This window comes from Anabrus simplex, chromosome 3, assembly GCF_040414725.1.
Source record: "Anabrus simplex isolate iqAnaSimp1 chromosome 3, ASM4041472v1, whole genome shotgun sequence".
In the NCBI taxonomy this organism is placed as follows: Eukaryota; Metazoa; Arthropoda; class Insecta; order Orthoptera; family Tettigoniidae; genus Anabrus; species Anabrus simplex.
The window spans coordinates 263,228,995-263,251,330 of record NC_090267.1 but is presented as its reverse complement, the minus strand read 5'-3'; the positions used below and the strand labels follow the sequence as shown (position 1 = coordinate 263,251,330).

The window sequence follows — 22,336 nt, the reverse complement described above, 5'->3', positions numbered from 1 at the left end:
CTATATTTAATAAATAATCACATAAAATTATATAATACCTACGTATTTTGATTCATGTTAAGTTTACGATCTTTGTGTTGGATTAAGGTTGGTGATTTTGGTTTGCTTTGTTGTTTCAGTGTGTCCAGTTTCTTGTTTAGTATATTTTGTTTCTTTATGGCTAAATCTTCTATTTTATCTCTAGAAATCTGTTGAAAGTAATTGCAGTAGCTGTGTGGGAGTTCATGGGACGCTTTAAGATGTGTTGAGTAAAGTTCATTAAAACAAACAGGCGAACTGCTCGGACATGCAAAACACAAAACAGGACTAATAAAATCTGGTTAAAAGAAGAAATAAAATTCCTATATCACAAGAAACAACACCTCAGTAATGAAGAAACTGGAAACACTGAAACAACAAAGCAAACCAAAACCACCAACCTTAATCCAACACAAAAATCTTTCCCATTCCAACAAGAATTCCGAACACAAATTCCACCCACCCATAAAACATCTCACACAAACCGCATTTGACGATATAGAGACGGCTATGTTGAGCAAGGGACCCAAACACAACTGGGGTAATGCATCATCCTATCAGAATATCATAACTACCGTTACCGAAACAGAACTTGCTTTACAGAAAATCCCATACGATATACGAGATGAAGTTAGACACGAAATCAGTAAAAGGATCCCGCAATACATCAATAACATTCATAATAATAACCTAAACATCAATACCACCAATAAATCGCACCCAAAAACAAAATAAAACAGGACAATCTACTAATAACAAAAGCCGACAAAGGCAACACTACGGTCATTATGGATAAAAGACTAACAAAGACTAAAGAAGGTTTCCAAGACAACACTTTTTCAATCAAACGCCAAGATCCAACCAATAACATACAGAGGAATTTTAAAAATTTACTCAAGAACACACACTTTCTTCTTACCGAAACAGAATCTGCTAAACTTATAACAATGAACCCTCAATTACCAACCGCAAAAGCCTACCGTAAAATACACAAAGAAAATGTACCCATGAGACCGATCATAAACTATAGAGCCAGTCCAACCTATAAACTATCGCAATTCATTCAAAAATTCTGAAAAAGCATTATTCATTTTTAGCAAACAAAACAATAAATAGATTTTTGCAACAGAACCAAAGAACTAAAGATTGAACAACATCATACCCTTGCTTCATTCGATATAACAAACATGTACCCTAACATTCCTATCAAACAAACAATCAAAATAACAGAATCCAATTTAAAAAACCACAGCAACTTGAGCACCTTAGAAATAGATGAATTCATGAATTTACTTGAATTTGCCATAAACAATAACTACTTCAGATTTCATGATACCACATACCAGCAACAAGGCCTACCTATGGGATCTCCTGCCTCTGGAATATTAGCAGAAATGTATATAGACTACCTAGAACACACGTCAATCAATAAAATAGATAATATATATTTTTGATGCAGATTCGTTGACGATATCTTTGTAATCATAGATAATAGATCCACTGACGCAGATACTATACTAGACAAACTTAACACATTGGTCCCCAAATTAAATTTACCAAAGAGACTGAAAATAACCGTACCCCTTGACAATAACCAGACACGACAACCACTTATCTTACAAAATCTCTAGGAAACCCACACACACCTTAAATATCATAAAAATAGATTCTATTCATCCTAACACACATAAAAGAGCAGCCTATTATAGCATGGTATACAGAGCCTTTAATATTCCAATGACAACAGAAGATCTAAACAACGAATTAAAATTAATCCATGACATAGCCAAACATAACGGATACAGCAAAGAAAGGGTCAACAAAATCATCTACAAAATAAAATCCCAACCTAAAACCAAATTAACGAAAATAGTCAAACCCAAGAAAGATTATGCCTTATTTACCTTCAACAATACCTACATATACACTATAACTAATATTTTCAAGAAGCATAACCTGAAAATAGCATTCAAAACCACACACAACAGCATCAACACCATACACAACACCAGGACAGTCAACAATAACAATAAATATAAGCAATCAGGTGTTTACCGTATCACATGCAACAACTGTGACACAAGTTATATTGGACGTACAGGCAGAAACTTCGCCATCCGCTACAATGAACATATAAATGCAGTAAAACACAACCATTCTTCATCAATAGGCCAGCATGTAGAAGAATTTAAGCATAGTTTCACAGACATCAATAATGATATGACGATATTGAACATAAACTCTAAGGGCGCCCTGCTCAACATAACCGAAAATGTCTATATTTCCCTGGACCAATACGCCAATCCCAATCACAATATTAATAACATTACAGAGAAAACCAGCATCATCTTTGATAAAGCCATTTCTGCATTAAAAAATGACTATCTCAAAATAGTAAACAAACATAACATAGGACGCCCTAAAGGACTGATGAATCACAAGCCTAACCCCACCCCTACCCCCATACTAGCCACTCCTCCTATATCCCTCTCCACAGCTAACATAAGTCCCAGACGCACTCGGAGTAGTACACAGCAAGCTTCCAAACACAACGCTACACGACCTCCAAAACAATGACATACACACCTCAGGCATTCCTTCATACACACACTATACTTATACTAACTTATCTTTACAGATAACAGCAATATCTACAACATGAATACAGACGAGAGAGGTGTCGCTACCAACAGCTCCTTTAATCAACATTTTTAAAACTCAAGACTTTGCAGTCTGTCACAAAACTTACTGGAGTATATCAACAGTTGAATCACAACAGTACTTGAAAATTTTTTACGACAAGGGTTTTCACCACGAATTAACATGATATATAGCAGCCAAATAGCATATTCTCGAAGATCACTTTATGCAACTAAATTAACATAGACATAGAAGTGCAAGAACTATAAGGAAGCTTGAAGAAGGAACTTCACACAACACGAACTCTCAAATTTTAACAAGTGTTTTAACATACATGTACCTTATATTTTAGAGTGTTTAAACTTATCAAGTGTTTTATATTGTGCTTTATGGATTTTAATATGTTTAATGTGCTCAATATGTCTACTGTACACTCAATAAGTTTTAGTATACTGTAGCCTTCACTGCCACATTGATCATAGATACTATTTTAACCCCACATAGACAAAACATTACTACAATATATTTTATTTTTAACCCCATTAGACATCCGGATGATCTAATCATAATAACATCTTTGTGACATATGTCTAATGGCTACAATATTATAATATACCAGCTGATGATGGCCGTAGAAGGCCGGAACCGGTACTGATGTAAATCCGTTTATAATAAATAAAGTATTGATAGGTGGAACACATATTTTGTCGGTATAAAGTGTACACTCTGCCGTGTACCTATTTTTTTCTCGAACAAGTAGGTCAATCACTATGTTGTCGAAAAATAGCAAAACAAGCATCTAAAACAGATGCGAAATGTTTTCTTGCACTTGGCACACCCGTGAAGGGGATCTTTTGTGTGCTCGTGACTACATCTACCTCTTGCCACAACCACTGACCAGTGGACAAAGTTATTACATCTGAAGCTATTTCTTCTTTGTCCGAGCTGTCTGTCACTTCTCCAGTAACCTCTTGTTGTGCATAGTCACTGTCCGTATCACTACCGAAAATATTGCTTCCTGATACATCACTTCCACTACCGCCATCTATGAAACCAATAATCTCCGTGCCATAAAAGAATGAGACGGCCCAGCCTTTCTTCTGCAAATGAGTAGCCGCTAGCTTGTGAAGCAAAAAAATATCTGCTCAGTATTTGCTTTTGGTGCTTCCCCTTCATAAGTGGCAAGAATTTTCAAGTTAGATATAGTTCACAAAATATTCTCGAGATGGTAGGAAAGGACACTATACCTTTTAAAGCAAAAACCTTGAAACTAAATAGATTGTGTCACATGTCCTGTCCCTTATCAATATGATTCAAAAGCAACAGATAATGATCAATTTCGTATTAGTCCTAATTGTGAAACAGAGATGACATGAAGTGGTACGAGGACTGGAACGGGGTTCACTCAGCCTCAGCAGGTCAACTGAGTAGGGGGGTTGCGAATCCCATCTCAGCCATCCTCAAAGTGGTTTTCCGCGGTTTCCCACTTCTTTAGGCAAATGCCGGTATGTTACCTAACTTAAGGCCAGGCACACTTCCTTCCCGTCTTCCTTGTCTATCCCTTCCAATCTCCCCCACCCCACCCCTTCTACGAGGCCCCTGTTCAGCATAGCAGGTGAGGCCACCTGGCCAAAATGTTGAATTTTTTACATTAAAAATATGAATTGCACATTTCTTTTTTATTCATTAACAAAATTATCAGCAATATTTTGTGAAGATATGGTACTTATGGACACATTTGTCTGGGCTTAGTTCTGGGTTTCCTGGACAGGTTTCACAATAAAATGATGTTCAGTTTCATTCCTGCCTCCTTTCATATTCCAGTCGGAATACACGGCACAGACCTTCGTTTCTTTGGCCTCACAAGTGTCTGTGATATGTAGCTTCCTATTAATTTTTTTTTAATTGCAGCTACTCGGTCGGTTGTGCTTACGGGTATTTTTTTTTCATAACATCCCCCATAAGCACCATGATAACTAGATTACTGAAAGACGTGATTCACTTCAGGCTTATTTTCTGTCTTTTTCAGCATATGATATAGTTGAAAACTGTTCACTAAAGCTACCGGAGTCTTTCCTGTATTATGGTGCAAGCATTCCATGTCAATGTTGCGCGACAATACTTTGAAAAATCGTGGTCACCTTCCTCAATCATCACACCCTACATCACCATTTTCACCACTGTCTTCCACCTCAATTTCCTCCTCCTCACTCAATTTTCTTTTCTCATATTCAAGAACACTAATTTCACTTTCAGAATCAGTCAACAAATCAACGTCAATATCGCCACTGTCATACAACCATCCGTAAATATCATCAGGTTCTATGACGCGACTGGTAGACACCATATTGATAACAAATATAAACATAACAGTGATGAAATATCTCCAAAGAAAAAGCAACTCAATTAAAATAAATTAACAGTAGATGGCAGCAAGGAACAGAGAAATTCCAGGCTAAATACCGTATAAATCTTGGCACCATTTTCACCGAAATATACAAAATATATAACCTTAAAGTTGTGTCGGACTAGGTCCAACATAGGACCAGAACGGAAAATTAAAGATGTCAGACTAAGCCCAACATTGACACCAAAGAGTTAAAACATCATGTGGGAATAATACATCTCTAAAGCACGCTTTCAGATAAAAATAAAAATCCACAGCCTATTTCCAATCATTCAACTGGATCAGAAATGGAATGAATGAAGCCCAATCTAGCGGCAAGGATAGAAACTGTGCCAACTGTCGAAGCCTGTCGCGCTCCTCTGGGGCGATGATTAATGACTGATAGATGAAATGAAATTGTGGAGTGCTTTGCTGGAATGAAAGATGACAGTGAAAACCCGAGTACCCAGAGAAACCTGCCCCGCCTCCGCTTTGTCCAGCACAAATCCCACATGAAGTGACCAGGATTTGAACCACGGAACTCAGCCGTAAGAGGCCGGTGCGCTGCCGTCTGGGCCACAGAGGCTCAAAGCTTTCAGATGATCCTTTGTTGATTTATCAGACCTAAAAGTAGGTATGTAAATGTTTACTAATTGAAATAGATTTTCTCTCACTTATTTCTTGCAATACATTGATGATTGACATTATAGGTGTCACTGTTCAACAACCTGGAAGTATTTTCAGTTTCATCAAAATCAGAATGTACACTCTGAGCAGTGTCCCTTGTGAGAAAAATGAGATTGAAACAGGTCAACTGTTTATATGTTTCTTAACTTGCAGTGAAAATTGGTTTCTTAGCAAGTTGCAGTATTAATTCCACCCCATTTCTCTATTACTTCAAGTCGCTGTTAGAGATATATTCAGAACATTCCTGTCTTTACTATTATGAATATCTACAGGATTTAGAAGAATGTAAAACCATTCATGCTTGGAATACAAGACAAGTTGTATGACAGGCCCTTTCAAGCATATAAGCTTTTGTTTCCTAGTATTAAAATACTCCATTTCATTCAAAAGATGCAGTGATGTGTTTCCACCATGCTCACTACTTTGGTGCCCTCTGCCCTTCACGATTTTCTACCTATTTATCTCGAGACCTGAAGAAGTGCTCACATCTCTTAACGTGACTATGTTAGGATGATGACCCCACCGCAGTAGAATCTCCACTTCCTCCTGGCAGTCTTTCTTGGATTTGTCGATCACCTGAAAAACATATATCAGTTAGGATTACATGAAATGCTTAAAGCAAGGCAATTCAATTCACTCACTACATAGACTACACTGACCTTGACGGCATACTCCGTTCTTGAGGAGCGATGTACACATAACCTGCACACTGAATAACTCCCCATGCCAATGGTCTCCTTCAATTCATATTCATCTGTGATAAGGTTTGGCTTAATGTACATCATCTGTAAAACACATAAAACACATCAGAACCACACACACCTAAATGATAAAAGACAAGAGATGCATATTCCTGTTACTCTGTGCAGATACAGTACCTCTGGGTGACCAATAATTATAATTCTTTTACGCTAGTTACTGACTACAATTCCTGATCAATATTACAACTACAATGTCTCAAGGCTAATAGAAGATCTACCTTCTACTAGTTATGAATGTATTGTTACGAATATTTATTGATGAATCAAAGGTAGAATGTTCCAAGATTGCAGGTTCAAACATGGCAGAGGTCTGAAAGGATAAAGCCACTTGGTTTTTCATTTCATAAGATATCACCAAGTAAAAGATCTCAGGACACACAATTGGTATTTACCCAATAAACTTAATAAAAATTCAGCAGTAGGTCACTAAGTAACTTCAAGTTTCTCTGCCATTTGGTAGAGTTAAATGGAATGTTGAAATTGACATGCAGGCAGCCTAAACAACATCAAACTGAAATGTCTCCTCACAGTAGCTGGGGGGGCCATATGATTACTGTTGTTGATGGAAAATGGAAAATTGTAAATCTTAACACATTCAACAATGGCGCATTTGTAACATGTTAACAGTTGTATACTGAACTTTTGACTCATTCTGAGCTATCCGAAACTATAATTATATGTCTCAGCACTGAACTCATTTGGTTCTTTTATTTCTAACACTGAAATATCAAAGGTCAATTTATTTATCACATTTTTAAGGTTTATTTTCATTTATGTAGGTTTTCATATTCATATCTAACATTGTTATATTAGTGTCAACCTTCAACTAGTCATGCACGGTCTTATAGACCGGGTGATAAGATGTTGATTCTCATAGGGAATGTCCAATAACGGACCAACTACGGTACATTGGTATTATAGACCGGGTACGAAATATACAATTCCGTCTCAAAAAAAGCTTTACTAAAAACAAAAACAAACCCATCATACATGCTGAAAACATTCAACAAAACCAACAATGTACTTCAACTCTGTGTTCATGTGCTCGTACGTGTTCGCTCATGCACTTTTTTTTGACCTAACATATATTCCTCCGTCCAAATATCTGGTTCACATGGTTTGATCCTATATCATGTGGGTGTCATATTCCTTCAGCAGGCCCACAGAGTAGGGGTACCATGCTTGCCTCTAACCCGGAGGCTCTACGTTCAATTCTCAGCCAGGTCAGGAATTTTTACCTGAATTTGAGGGCTAGTTCAAGGTCTACTCTGCCTACATGATTACAATTGAGGAGCTATCTGACAGTGAGATGGTGGCTCCGGTCTAGAAAGCCAAGAATAACGGCTGAGAGGATTCATTATGCTAACACAACACCTCATAATTTGCAGGCCATTGGGCTGAGCAGCGGTCATTTGGTAGGCCTAGGCCCATCAAAGCTGCTGGATTATATTTCTCCTTCATTTTGAAATATAAATGGGATACAATCCACTGTTCACAGAGTTCTTCTAATTCTTCACTGGCTGTCATACTCATCAGCCAGAAGTGCATACTTGACAGTATGCTGCTGAATCCTCCTTGCACACGTAGCACTTCTCTTCCTATCCTTCCACTAGATACAGAAACTGCATATTCGAGGTGCATCTGTGGCTTTGATGATTTTTGCCTGTCAGGAATGCTTTCAACTATAGCTCTACAATTTGACCATTAGGGAGTACTGTAGGAAATGTACTTATGTCAAGATGTTAGGGAAGAACTGTAAAAACATAATCGCACTCAGTAATTGCAATGAAATGAAATGGCGTATGGCTAAAACAGCAGATAATTCGGCAGCTGCAACTAGTCGCACATGGAAGTTGTAACCATGTTGATGGAGTACTTCAATAAACACACACCGTAACTGCCAAAACCAATCTCTAAAATAAAAATAACCAGTCCAAGTTATCAACAATGAGTGCGGAGAAAGGTAAACAACATGGCAGATATCTCTGTTGCCTGCAAAGCCCATGAAAAGCAAAATAAAACACACACAGTCTATAAGACCATGGGTGACTAATTAAGGATTAATATGCAGACAGCAGAGGCAATAAGAAACTACTGTATAGAGTTATCAGAGGTAAAAGGAAGCCAATGAATACCATAAAGGCACTTGAAGATGAAAATGGAAATCTGGTTAGGACAGAAAGTGTCAGAGAAGTCCTGAAGAACCATTTCGACCACCTACTGAACAGACCAGTTCAAGAACAAAATACAGAACCAGAAATCGAAGCCTACAATGAGGAACCTCCCATCACCTGGACAGAAACAGCCTTAAAATCTATGCCTTTAGGAAAATCTTCAGGTGCAGATTAAGTGAATGCGGACATGATAAAGGCAGCAGGCATCCAGGGTATACAATGGCTGCACAGAGTACTAAATGCCATATGGACAGACAACAAAATACCCGCAAATTGGAGCAAGGGCATTATAATTCCCCTGTTTAACAAAGGCAGCAGACTGAAACCTGCCAACTATAGAGGAATAACACTGCTGTCTTATGGGCTAAAAATTCTAGAGAAGATCACAGAAAGGAGACTGAGAACCATCATTCAACCACAATTAGAGGAGGAGCAATGTGGCTTCAGAAGTAACAGATCAACAATAGATCTAATTTTTTGCACCTGCATGCTGATGGAAAAGTACTGCAAGAAAGGCAAGAACCTGGTCATTGAATTCCTGGATATAGAAAAGGCCTATGACAGTGTTATAAGAGATAAGATCTGGGAGAGCCTGAAGAAAAGAAATGTGCCTGAAGGACTGGTGAGGAAAATTCAGATGCTGAACAAAGACTGTACTATCAAATCAAATCAAATCTCTTTATTTGCAAATGAGGTGTTTACTTCGGTGGCAAATGGTACACTAAAATACATTGTCAAGCACTAAATATTAAATTAACAAGAGAATAAAATTTTCCTATAATACAATATTATATCATTTACGCTAACGATTTTTTCTATTAAACACACAGTTCATCCTTAATAAATTTACATTGTTTACAAAATTCTACTTATAATATCTCCTGTACTACATACAAATATAGTCATCTGATATACAGTATGTGGAATTACTTCAAATGATACTGTACAACTGGTATAAGATTAAAATGTACATTGCATTTATTTACTTTTTCTTTTCTTTACCCCTGGAACCTAAGTAGCATAACGACCTGCTGCGTCTTAACCCGAGCCCCTTTTACCACCAATTTTCAGAGTTCCTGAAGGGTCTTCACAGCTACCGTAGCGGTCCCAGGGCCCTCGAAGTCCCCACTGTACTTCACCCCTACAGGCAGTCCCCTACTTTGGCTGTCCAAACTCCTTAGACCAGGGGATGGAATTAATTTATTTACACACATTTTTAATTTACAATAACCTGCACTGGTCGAATGCCCTCTAACACTTCATTTATTTTCTCTGTTGCTGTTTATTCTCTTTTTGAATATCTGTACAGATTTTGGAAAAGGATCAAACACTACCCCTGGTAAACTGTTCCACTCCTTCACACCCTTCCCAATGAATGAAAATTTACCCCAATCGCTTCTGCTAAAATTCCTTCTAATTTTATATTTGTGGTCAGTCCTGCCGATATAATTATTTTCCAACTGAAGCCTCTCACGGATATCTCCCCATGCTGCTTCTCCTGTATAGGCTCTATATAAACCTATAAGTCTAGTTTTCTCCCTTCTCTTACGTAAAGTTTCCCCACCCTAGTTTCTTTAACATTTCTGATACACTACTCTTTCTCCTGAAATCCCCTGTTACAAATCGTGCTGCTTTCCTCTGCACACTATCTATTTCTTTTATTAGGTATTCTTGGTGAGGATCCCAAACACTGTTTGCATATTCCAATAATGGACGAACCATACTTAAGTAACTTTTCTCTTTTAATTCTTTGTTGCATCCTTTAAGTAGCCTCATTATGACATGTAACAATCTGTATGCTTTCCCAACAATGTCATCCACATGACCCTTCCAATGCAAATTACTTTCAAATCTTACACCTAAGTATTTGCACTTGCCATCTTTTGGGATAACTACCCCATCCAAAGTATATTCAAATTCAGTTTTAAAACTCCTGTTTGTAAATGTTGTAACAGTTGATTTGCCTCCATTAACTTTCATGTTATTCTCTTTAACCCATTGTTGGATACTCTCAAGGTCCCTTTGTAATTCTGAACAATCCTCAATGGTATTTATTTCCCTGTAAACAATTATGTCATCTGCATACAATCTTATTTTTGATGTCATATTGTCCCTAAATCATTTACGTATATTAAGAAAAGTAACGGACCGATTATACTACCCCGTGCAATTCCCTTCCAAACTTTCTCTTCCTGCGATACGTTAATTCCTACTTTGACTTTCTGAACCCTTGAATTTAGAAATGTTTTTACCCAACGTGTAACCCTTACGTCCAATCCTATTCCCTCCAATTTCTTTAATAATATTCCATGTTCCACTCTATCAAAGGCTTTGGAAAGATCTATGGCTATGCAATCTAACTGGCCTCCTGAATCCAATTGATCTGATATGTCCTGCTGAAATCCCACCAGTTGTGCCTCACAAGAATATTTCTTTCTAAATCCATACTGGCTCCTCATGAACCAATTTTTATCATCACATATCCCTCTGATGTACTTTGATATTAAACTCTCCAGTATTTTACAAACTATACTGGTCAGGCTGATTGGTCTGTAGTTCTCTGGTTTCCTTTTGTCACCCTTTCCTTTATAAATTGGTATTATTATAGATTCCTTCCATTCCTTTGGTATTACACTATTATTTATGACATAGTCAAAGAGAAATTTTAAATAAGGCACTATGTACCACCCCATTGTCTTTATCACCTCCCCAGTAATTTGATCACTTCCTGCTGCTTTTCCTTGCTGAAGCAGTTGGATTTCTCTGAAAATATCTTCATTTGTGAACAAGAAGCTTCTTGTTTCCCTCTGTGTCTGTCCCTCTGTAACTTCTGTTTCGGTGTCCAACTCCTGACAATCATCTACTGAATCTCTAAATTCCCTACTAAAGAGGTTTGCTTTCTCAGTATCTGTTAAATAGTGTTCACCCCCTTCTCCCACCATTATAGGTATTTGGATTCCATTTCCTTTTTGATTCCTGATATATGAATACAGTTTTTTCCATTTCCCTTTGTGGTCATTACGCTCTTGAAGAATGCCATTCATATAATTCTCTTTTGCTTCCTTCTTTACTCTATTCAGTTCCCTCATTAGCTGTTTTCTACTTTCTCTACTCTCCCTACCTTCTTTGATTTTCCTGTGTACTATTCTACATTTTCTTTTTAATTTTCTTATTTCCCTTGTATAATAAACAGGGTCTGAGGTCATTTTACCCTTCTTAACAGGTACAAATCTCTTCTCTCCTTCCCAAACGATTCCTTTGAATTTAGCCCAAAGTGTATCCACATTACTCCCTTCACTTATCCAACAACTGAATTGTGATTTAAGGTAAGTCCCAAATTCATCAACTTTAGTTTTTCTGTACAATTTCTTGTCTTGTGTGACCCTCTTATTAAGCCCTTTTGGTACCAGTCCTACATCCATTATTACAGTCTTATGGTCACCTATTCCTTCAATTACCTCAGTTTTATCAACAATTTCCCGTGGTTTAACCAAGAATACATCTAGTAAGTTATTGAGACGAGTTGGTTCTTGTACTACTTGTGTAAATCCTCCCTCCCAAATTAACTTATTTGCCAGTTTCTGTTCATGGGCTTCACTTGCAGCTCCATTCCATTCAACCTCAGGCAAGTTTAGATCTCCCCAATTATTACCACATCATTATTATTGTTTTTATGAGTATAATCTATTATTTTCTCAAATATTTCCATGTCTCTTTCCTCTCTTCCTGGCCTGTATGTTCCTATAATTCCCACCTCCTTCATATTATCACAAATTAATTTTATCCCTAATATTTCATCCCTTTCATCGGTAAACCATTCATGTGAACAATATGTTTCCTTCACCAGAATAAACAGCCCCCCTCCCTTTTTATCTCCTCGGTCTCTACGATAGACTGTGTACCCTTCTGGAAATACTTCTCTATTACCCACCCCTTCTTTCAACCACGATTCCACTCCTATCACCACATCAGTCTCATAAGATTCCATCAATGTACCGAATTTTAATTGTTTATTTACTACACTCTGACAGTTTACCAAGAGCAATCTCAGACCCCCTTCCTCCCTAAAAATTGACTGTTGCAATTGGGTAACTTGAAATTCCTTACTTTCCTGAGTTTCATTTACTAGTTGGCTGAGCCAGCTTGAAGTACAGCTGGCTCTTTCTACTAGTTTTCCTGGTCAGTATTATAACTCAAGGGAGTTGCCTTTTTTACAGTACATATCTTATGATTAATAAAATCTAGAACAATATTTGCTATCTTTCGTTTACCTGAATTGTTTAGATGAAGGCCATGCTTTGTGTAACAGTGTCTCTCGAAACTGCTGCTATCAATTACCTGTGTATTACGAAAATGTTTACAAATTTTAACCATATCTGTATTAACTTTGTCCACTTCAGTGTTCACACACGAGTCTCTAATCAAATCATGCCTGTGGGGCACGTTCACTACAAAAATGACTAGCTGTGTACAAAATGGGTAAGATCGATCATCATGGTTTGAGACCAAGAGTGGAGTTCAACAAGGAAGTGCACTGTCTCCACTACTGTTCATCACTGTTATGGACAATGTAATAAAGAACGTCCAGGAAAAGTTGGGTGAACTGAATGCAGTGGCCTTTGCTGCTGATATCATGATTTGGGGTGTAACAGAAGAGGAAGTACACACCACACTCAACATAGGGAAATCCCAGTTCCAAGAATATAACCTCAACACAGAAGGGCATGTAAAACTCTGAGACCACCAGCTAGAGTGTGTGGAAAGTTTTCCTTACCTTGGAAGTGTAATCTCCAGTGATAATTTGGTCAGAAAGGAAATTACAAACCGAGTTCAAAAGGAATCAGAATTCTATCAACAAGTAAGAACACTTTTATGGGATGACATGATTCCAAAACCAGCCGAACTGATGATGATTAACAGCTATTTCATACCAATATTGACCTATGGTATTGAAGAGTGCTATACAATAGATGAACTTCACACTTAAAATGCATAAGAATCACTTATATCTGTAAAAAAAACTTTAGAACATATACTGAAATAATTTCTGTATGCTGATATTTCATTAAAATACAATTATGCTACATTATTTTCTAGTGTCTTGTCATAAAAAGTACATAAGCTAATTAACTGGTGCTATCTTCCCAGTTACCCCAAAAGACATATTCTATTCTGTGCAGAAAAATAATGGAAAGGTAAATTATCATAAAAATGAGAATATTAAGGCAGGGAAAATTTGGAATTTTTCAACCAATAATTTTCCAGCTGTGATTTTATCTAAATAAAATATAGGTACCTTGCAAGAGGCTGAGCAGTTTAGGTCACTGTTGGCAGCCCTGAAGACGGTCTTCTGTGGTTTCCTATTTTCGCACCAGACAAATGCTGAGGCTGAATCTTAATCAAGGCCATGGATGTTTCCTTCCTACTCCTACTCCAAGCCTTTTCCTATTCCATCGTCACCATAAAACCTGCCTGTGTCAGTGCGACATAAAGCAAATTGTAAATATAGGTCTACCGAGAGCGTCATTCTTCACAGCATTCATTTTACGGGGAGGTATTGTGCATGTATAAGCTGTATCTCTTCTTTCCATCAAAAACCATAGTCTGTCATTGCACTAAAACCCACACTTGTCAAAAAACATAACACAGACTTCTTTGAAACCTGGAAGTTAATTTTTTCAACTAAATCGACTCTGACTTTCTGGCTGTTGGATACTCTCCAAAATCATAAAAACCAAAGACAGATTTACGCACTGCTTCCTTATCAAAATCATCAAATCCAGTTACTTTCTATTCTTTTTTAAAGTGCTTCTGCGATGTATTAAAGTGGGGCTCATTTCCTTCAGCATTGCATAGCCCTTTTAATGTTCTGAACAGTTGATCTAGCTACTCCACATGCATCTCCAGTCAGTTTTTGAACTTACTTGAAATTTACAGTATTACAACCTAAATAAGATCTCTGCTGTCAAGCAACTGCATGTTCTGGAATCTAGATAAAGTAGGCGACTGAAGGTGCGGTGGAATAGTGTGGTAATATCGATGGACGGGGATGGGGAGCGGAACGGTGAGCCGATTCACCTTTAGGCCTGTGATAATGTGTCCCGAGCCACAGTGACAGTGACTGACTGTATTGACAGTGACAACAGTGATGATGGTGTGAAAAGCAGCTGTAGCCAACCGAGTGAGAATTCTAATCCCGGTTGTATGCGATGAGCATCTACTCCCAATTTTTACATTACAGAAGATGACGAAGATGTAAGTAATGTGCCATCTCCAAATCTCCTGTCAAATTACAAGGACAATACAGTACCTAACTAAAGTTTAAGACCGCCAGCAAAAATCAGTTAATGAACTTCTGGTCCTACATTTATGGTACAAATAAGTCTGTAATTATTTTTGGCTTATTTGTGTTGATATACAACTTATGAAAAAGAACCATTGAAATATGGAATGAAGTTTACGAATTATAATTTTTTTAAACATTTTGAGAACCTATAAAAGCATCCGACTTTTTGGTTGTAAAGGCCACCCTGTTCACAAACTACAGCAGGTATTATGCCTACTTAATTTTTTCCAAATACCTATCCAATAAGTGTCCGAAAGATGAAAGTATCATAGGGTCTATTTTTTCTGCTTTTTTCACGACACTCACTTCCCAGTTCGGACCGTGACTGTAACCTTAAGGACAAGATGCCAGTCACGGTAATTCTCGATCTATAACTTGAATCAACCCCTGCGATCTGTTGAGCGAAGACTTGGTACATGAGGAGTGCAAGATGGGTGACGGTATCTCATGCCGAAGATTTTTCAAGCATTTCTAAATATGGTGCTAGTTTTTATTATTTAAAAATGACATTTCAAAAAGAACATCCCCCCCCCCCCAAAAAAAAAGAACCCCACTATGATACTTGCATCTTTCAGCTTTTATGCCAGAAAAAAAAAATTAGCCATATACCTTCTACAGTTTGGTGAATAGGATGGGATGGTCTTTACATCCAAAAGCAGGTATTTTTATAGGTTCTCAAAATGTTTAAAAAATTATAACTCTTAAACTTCATTCAATATTTTGTTGGTTGTTTTTCATAATGTGTATATCATCACGAATAAGCCACAAAATATTTTCCAGACCAATTTGTACAATAAATGTAGGACCAGAAGTTCATTAACTGATTTTCACTGGTGGTATTAAACTTTTGTTAGGTTCTGTAACTCTAGGGTCATTTCTTGGAGTTCATATTGCATAATTAATCTAATTGCATAAGAGGTTATTTATTTATTTATTTATTTATTTATTTACTTATCCTAGCACTTTTAGTGCCGGAAGTGTCCATGGACATGCTGGGCTCGCCTGGTACAGGTCTTTCTAGACCTACGCGTCTGGATGTGGTATGATGATAATAATAATGATAATAATAATAATAATAATGATGATGATGATGATGATTGGGGCTTGGATTTTTAAGACCTAAAAATAGCCCAAATAAGCAAGCAAATATGACCTCAAAAGAAACTAAATATGATGTAATAATTACAAAATATGACCCCAAAATTATTAATCTAAATATGGCCATTTTAAAATAAATTATAAATCAAAATGGCAATTCCTTTGACACATATGTGTTAACTAAATTTTTTATTTTTACTTTAATATTAATTTTCTGAATATACATGTTTAACAGTTATTCACAGTCTACTGTCCTTGATTCGCTTATCAAACTTTTGTGAATACGTACCTATAATGTACCAAGTTCAGTAAGATTATCAGATCACACAACATTTTAAAATTCAATACATGTTTGCACCCTGCAATGGTGGTTTGAAATACAAGAAAACTAGAAATCAATCTATTTTTTAAAAATATTTTCGAACGTTTAAGCCCAGAATTCGTTTATATTATTCAAATGCATTAAAGGTTAAACCGAGCGCCAAGAAATGAATTAAGTAGATGTCTTTCAATACATTGTGGTAGGGTGGCAGGGCCTATAGTGCAAACTCTCATGCCTTTTTAATTCTTCTCCGCGGGTGGAATTGAAGTGTATGACAAGATTCATCTTGAAAGCATCAGGCGTGAAAGACCTCCGATTATCACTTAACACATTCTTGTAAGAAGAGAAGCTCCTTTCTACATCAAACATGTTATTGGAGCATGTTTAAATAATGTTAAATAACTGCTGTCGAGTATGCACTCATCTTCAAGGGTGCTGGTACCTTTGCCTCTAAGAGCATAATTTATCTTGCATACATGGCAAAAACCATAATTTCGATAAGTACGTTTTGAAGTTTCCATTTTACACTGTTGTCAACTATTCCATGTGACTGTTGTACTGAAAGTTCAACACTTCTCTCAATTTCAATACTTGCATGAATTTCTAAGCTAGCAGCTTCTAAACGAGTAACTGCACTCAATATATTTCCAAAGTTTGACTTAATATATGCCAGACTTTCTGACAAACTGTTGGAAAACAATTCCTGCACAATCTTGATAGAAGAGGCATCATCTTTGTTGAAGCCATTAACAATGCTTTTGACAGTAGAGTAGTTTTCGCAATAATACACGGCAGCATCGAGCCAGGTCCCCCACCTAGTAAGAAATGGCTGTGGAGGCCAGGCTGAGTGGTTCAGACTCTTGAGGCGCTGGCCTTCTGACCCCAACTTGGCACGTTCGATCCGAACTCCTGAGGGACAAAATTCCAGCAGCTCAGTGTATCTTAACCGTGAGAAGTAATAAGTGGGACGTAAAGTAAATAAAATTATTATTATTATTATTACTATTATTATTATTATTATTATTATTATTACTACCGGCTGTGGAGGGAGTGGTGTCTAAGGAGCTAACTCCTTGAAAGTCACAACCTGCAGTGGTGCTTTCAAAAAAAAAAATTGACGTTAGATATTAATTTATCGACTTCAGGAAAATGTTCACAAATTTCTTCTGACAACCTATGCAGAGCGTGCGCAAGGCAAGTGAGGTGAGTCATTCTTGGATAAAAGATCTTGAGGCCTTGGGCAGCTTTCACCATGTACAGAGTAACATCAGTAACAAAGAGAATGTTTTCCTGTTAAGTTTCATCCTTCCACAAAATGTTCAGTGCATTATCAAAAAGAATTGCAATCATTCAATGACTTGCTCTCTCTAAAACTTCTGAGGTTAGTAGAAAAATATTCCTAGGGTGATCAGCATGTGTGTTCCAAATTACATTCCCTACATATCTACCTGCAGTGTCAGTCGTCTTATCAATAGGTATTCAAATCTTATTGTCTGCTACACTGTGTCGTATTCGATTTTGAGTATCTTCATATCAACGCAATAAATAGTTTTTGTCAGTGTTGATTCTGTAGGAACAGATTTCTATGATGGTTGGGCGTATGTTTGTGTAATAATGTGTTACTGCTTAACAGAATATTAAAATACTAAATTTGTGTTGCTTAAGAAGCAGCAGTTTTGATTCCCGCCCGAAAATTCGGGGACTGTACAGGGCCCTGAGGGAAGTGCTGAAACCTTGTTCGGCGATACACTTGAAAGAAGTAAAAAATATTAACATTAACTCTGGTCATAATGTAGACGTTTTGCAAGTACGAACATTTGACGAAACTCGTTCTGTCTTCAAGTAGAACTGTCGAAATGGGCTCTCACCTGTCTCCATCTAGCTGTTGTGGACACTCCCTGCTTTATGATTTTGATTCTCTAAACAATACCACCCAAATGCGATGCTAAGATGGTCCCTTATGTAAGTTCGCCGATCGCTTTTCCGGTATAGTACTTTCTCAAATTACCGCAATGACGCGACGTTAACACCAAGATCCGTAAGTATGCCGTAGCCGTTCTTTCAAGAGATACAGTTTCTTGAAAAACGCATGATCGAGGATTTAGTGTCGATGGGACTGAAATTTCTGGATGGTTGATACAGGAAATTGTTTCTTCGAGGAACGGATATGCCATATATGGTATTAATGTGGTCAGTTTTTTTATGCTTCTTTCTTGCATTGTCGTTTTGTTATCTGTTGTGAAGAATATTTAGGTGGTTAAGTTTGCAAGTATATTTATGTACAGGGTCTTTTCTTTAGCATGCTCGGCAGCACCACTCAGAGCACGGCACGGCTGGCGCAATGACACTTGGTCGCAAGCCGGTATAATGCACGATTTTCCTCCCCACTACTCACGGCAATTAACACTTATAGAAATCCATTTCTAGTGAAACTATTAGTCTAAAACCTACCTGGCATTACATTTGATGTTCAAAATGTTGTCCCTCAGCTGTCAAACACGCCTGACACCTCGTAAATAGGTTTACAGACACTCAACGAATCTCAGCTCGTGTGATGTTCGAAATAATTTGTGTAATGTTCTCTTGTAGTTCTTCTCTTGAGTGAGGATTGTTCATATACAATTTTCCCTTCAGCATCCCCTACAGGTATAAATCACAGGGATTTAAATCAGGAGATCTAGGGGGATAATTAACCACACGATCTTCGAAAACTTCCCGTATTAACGCCATAGACCAATTAGCAGTGTGTGCCGTCGCATTATATTGCATAAAGTAACCATTACTCCTTTCTTCTTCCGTCAGCTCTTGAAAGAATGGTCTGAGAATGAGGTCTATATATCGATCAGCATTTATTGTTTCGCGGAAAAATATAGGCCCTATAATTCTGCAAGCACCTATTGTGCACCAAACACCTATTTTTACATCATGAAGTGGACGGACATGCAGCTGGTGGGGATTTTCTCCACACCAGTAGAGATTGTTTTGACTATTTACATAGCCTCTTAAGTGTAGCCATGCTTCATCACTATAAAATAAAAGTTCTGGGTCAACATACCCCTCATGAACTGACTAAAGCAACCAGTTACAATACCGAACCCTAGCAAAACTGTCAGGTCCTCTTAAATATTGGGCAGGGTGGGTTTGTACGGTTTTGCTTTTAACAGTTTTGTTGCCTTGTGGGCAGAAGATGACACATTAGCTTGTATGGCGAGACGCGACAGGGAATTTGTTGGAGTTCTTTCCAAGAAAGCTCCTATTTCGTCAAGCTTTTCCTCTGTTAAAATGGTTCATCTCCTGCGTGATTTCTTGTTAAGAATGGACCCAGTGGTGCGGAACTTCTTTACTAATCTACGTACTGTACTCCTATGGGGAGGGAGGATTCCAGAAAATTTGCGAATGAATCAAAAGCGGCATTCTGTACAAGAAGAATGCTTCGCATAGCATAACACAATGAATACACGCTGTTCTACTGTATACATCACTTGTTACATATGCGATACAAAGTTTATTCCACCTATTCAATACTATACAGTAATTGCAATGTTTATAAACACATTACAATATATTAACAAGGCACTAGTTTCGACCCTATATGGGTCATCATCAGCCTAACTAAGATACTTATGGATATGCCGAAGTCCTAAGACAGAATTATATTGTGGAAATGAGATTTAAAAGAATGAACTGTGTATGTAATGCAATGATGTACATATAAAATGATGGATTGATGAACTGTTATAGATGAAATAATGTTGCGCTTGACAGTGACAACTAAAATTTTAGGAATTACGTCAAATACAATTGGACTGTAAGAATAGTTATCATACAATTACTACAATGATGAATAAAATATGCTCTTGTTGGTGAATACTCTAAAATTAAACTTTGCCAGTTGAATGCAAGTCCAAATGCTTCTATTGAGTTCTAGAATTCCGAGTGCGTCTTCAGGTGGAGAATTAAAAGTTGAACATTGGTGCAGAGGATATCTGTCTTGCTTGAGGTCCAATATATTTAATATAGAAGTTAAATGTCGATGATACTATACGACATTCTTGTAATATAATGAATTATTGCTGTACGGAATATTCCCAATCCAAGTTGGAACCAATAGAACCTTGCGCGCAATGTGAACAACCTTACTGGTGGAGTGCAACAGAGATTACACACGATTAGTATTCCTACAGAAACTACGCTATTTTAAAGCGAACACATTGAACACGCTACCAATGCCGCAGATGAACTGAACTATTGCTGTGTGTGAAGCAATGGTTATCGCTACCGTACTGCATTAGATCATCTTAGCCGGTCATGAAGCAATATATCTCTCAGCAAATGAGCCATCCAGCCGCGCTATCGCCTTCCGTGCGTGTTCTCCTGACACACGGTGCAGGCCATAAAAAAAGACCCTGTATTTTAATGCCTTCACTTTTAGTTCAACAAGTCATCGGGTTAGGTCAGCAAGTCGGGATATCGTAAGTCTATGACCACACCCTGAGTGATAATTTATTCTCATGCTTATTTCGTGTATCATCAAGTACACTGGCGCCCAATCAGTTTTCAGTTTTCTTTTGATAGCTGTGTTCCAGAACAGCGATTTAAGTGTAAATGTATTGGGGAGTCCAGAAAGCTGTAGATGCTACTTAGGTGCTAGAGCAGTTTAAATAATAATAATAATAATAATAATAATAATAATAATAATAATAATAATAATAATAATAATAATAATAATAATAACAACAACAACAATTACATACTTTTGGAAAGCCACTTAGAAATGTCATCCTCGGGTTTCCTTTTCTTTGGCTGTGCACTCATTGTGTCCTGAAGTCACCTTGAGCAGTGTAAATTACGATTTTAAAGCTTATATGTGATTGAAATACACCTAATTCCACACACAGACGATGCAGCGTACGAATAATACACTAGCGGGCGGGAAGAACGGCGTAACCCAGCGAGACTCGTGCCAACTCGCGCTATTTAAAACCGACCTCCCTCGGTCCACCACTAGGCAGCAGCATGTCTTAGATCAGTGCAAACGCTATTTTTCCTCCTTTTCCACTCAAGTCAAACATGGCATCACATGGTAATAACATTCTGAAGCCGTGGACTAAAGTCGAATATGGCAGCGAGCTGAGTGCAATCGCCGTTCGACTAAAGTCAAACATGACTGCATAGGGGTAAAGGAAAGGAGAAAAAAAAAAAAAAAAAAAAAAAAAAAAGGATTACAGGTACCACAACAATGGTTACCAATATCCAAGCAGCCATGAACGTGTTTAAGTATGTAATGCATCCATACTAAGTTGATTACCACAGACATTATGGGAGGAGGAAACAAGAGAAAAGAGATCAAGAGCAAACTCCACGTCTTCATATGTTGCTGTTCTTACAAACATGGGCTCTTACCACATTAATCCCAGTTCTCCTACATCTATTCTTTCTAGCCCCGGTCAACCTCATTTTTACTTCCATGCTTCATCAAGGGAACCAGCATCCCAACTCAGTGAAAGGCCATCCCTTGACAGAACATTAATCTTAGTGTGGAAAGCATAGGATAAAATGAAAGCTGGATAAATAAAGGAAAAGTAGAGAGGCAAGAAGGTAGAAGACTCTATGAACACACAAAGACAATGGGGTATTTCCTTTCCCAGTCTCATGAGCGGACCTCTCATACAACATCAATCAGCAAACACTCACCTTGGATAGTGCATCTGTAGCTCTCTCGGCAGCAGTGTTGTTGGCCTGCTCTTCAAGAAGACAAGGTGCAATGAAACTAAACCCTCGAAAAAGCTCGTGAGCGTTAGCACTAGGAGGCACCCCTGGGGAGTCTGTAACAGAAAAATCAATTAAAATGGTTGAAAATTAACATAATACTTAAAATTTTTTAAATTCTGAGAAAACACTCAG

At 37.5% G+C, this 22,336-nt stretch overlaps 1 protein-coding gene across 2 annotated transcripts in view; it reads right to left on the bottom strand.

Moving 5' to 3' along the window:
• Positions 1 to 22,336, bottom strand: part of S6kII (Ribosomal protein S6 kinase II) — a 362,049-nt gene that overhangs the window by 70,621 nt on the left and 269,092 nt on the right. For both annotated transcript variants that reach the window (XM_068226656.1, XM_067143003.2), the window contains exons 9-11: positions 22,127 to 22,257; positions 6,391 to 6,516; positions 6,218 to 6,307 (exon numbers count right to left, since the gene is read on the bottom strand). In XM_068226656.1, coding sequence (XP_068082757.1) covers positions 6,218 to 6,307; positions 6,391 to 6,516; positions 22,127 to 22,257 — 347 coding nt within the window. The remainder of the gene's footprint in view (positions 1 to 6,217; positions 6,308 to 6,390; positions 6,517 to 22,126; positions 22,258 to 22,336) is intronic.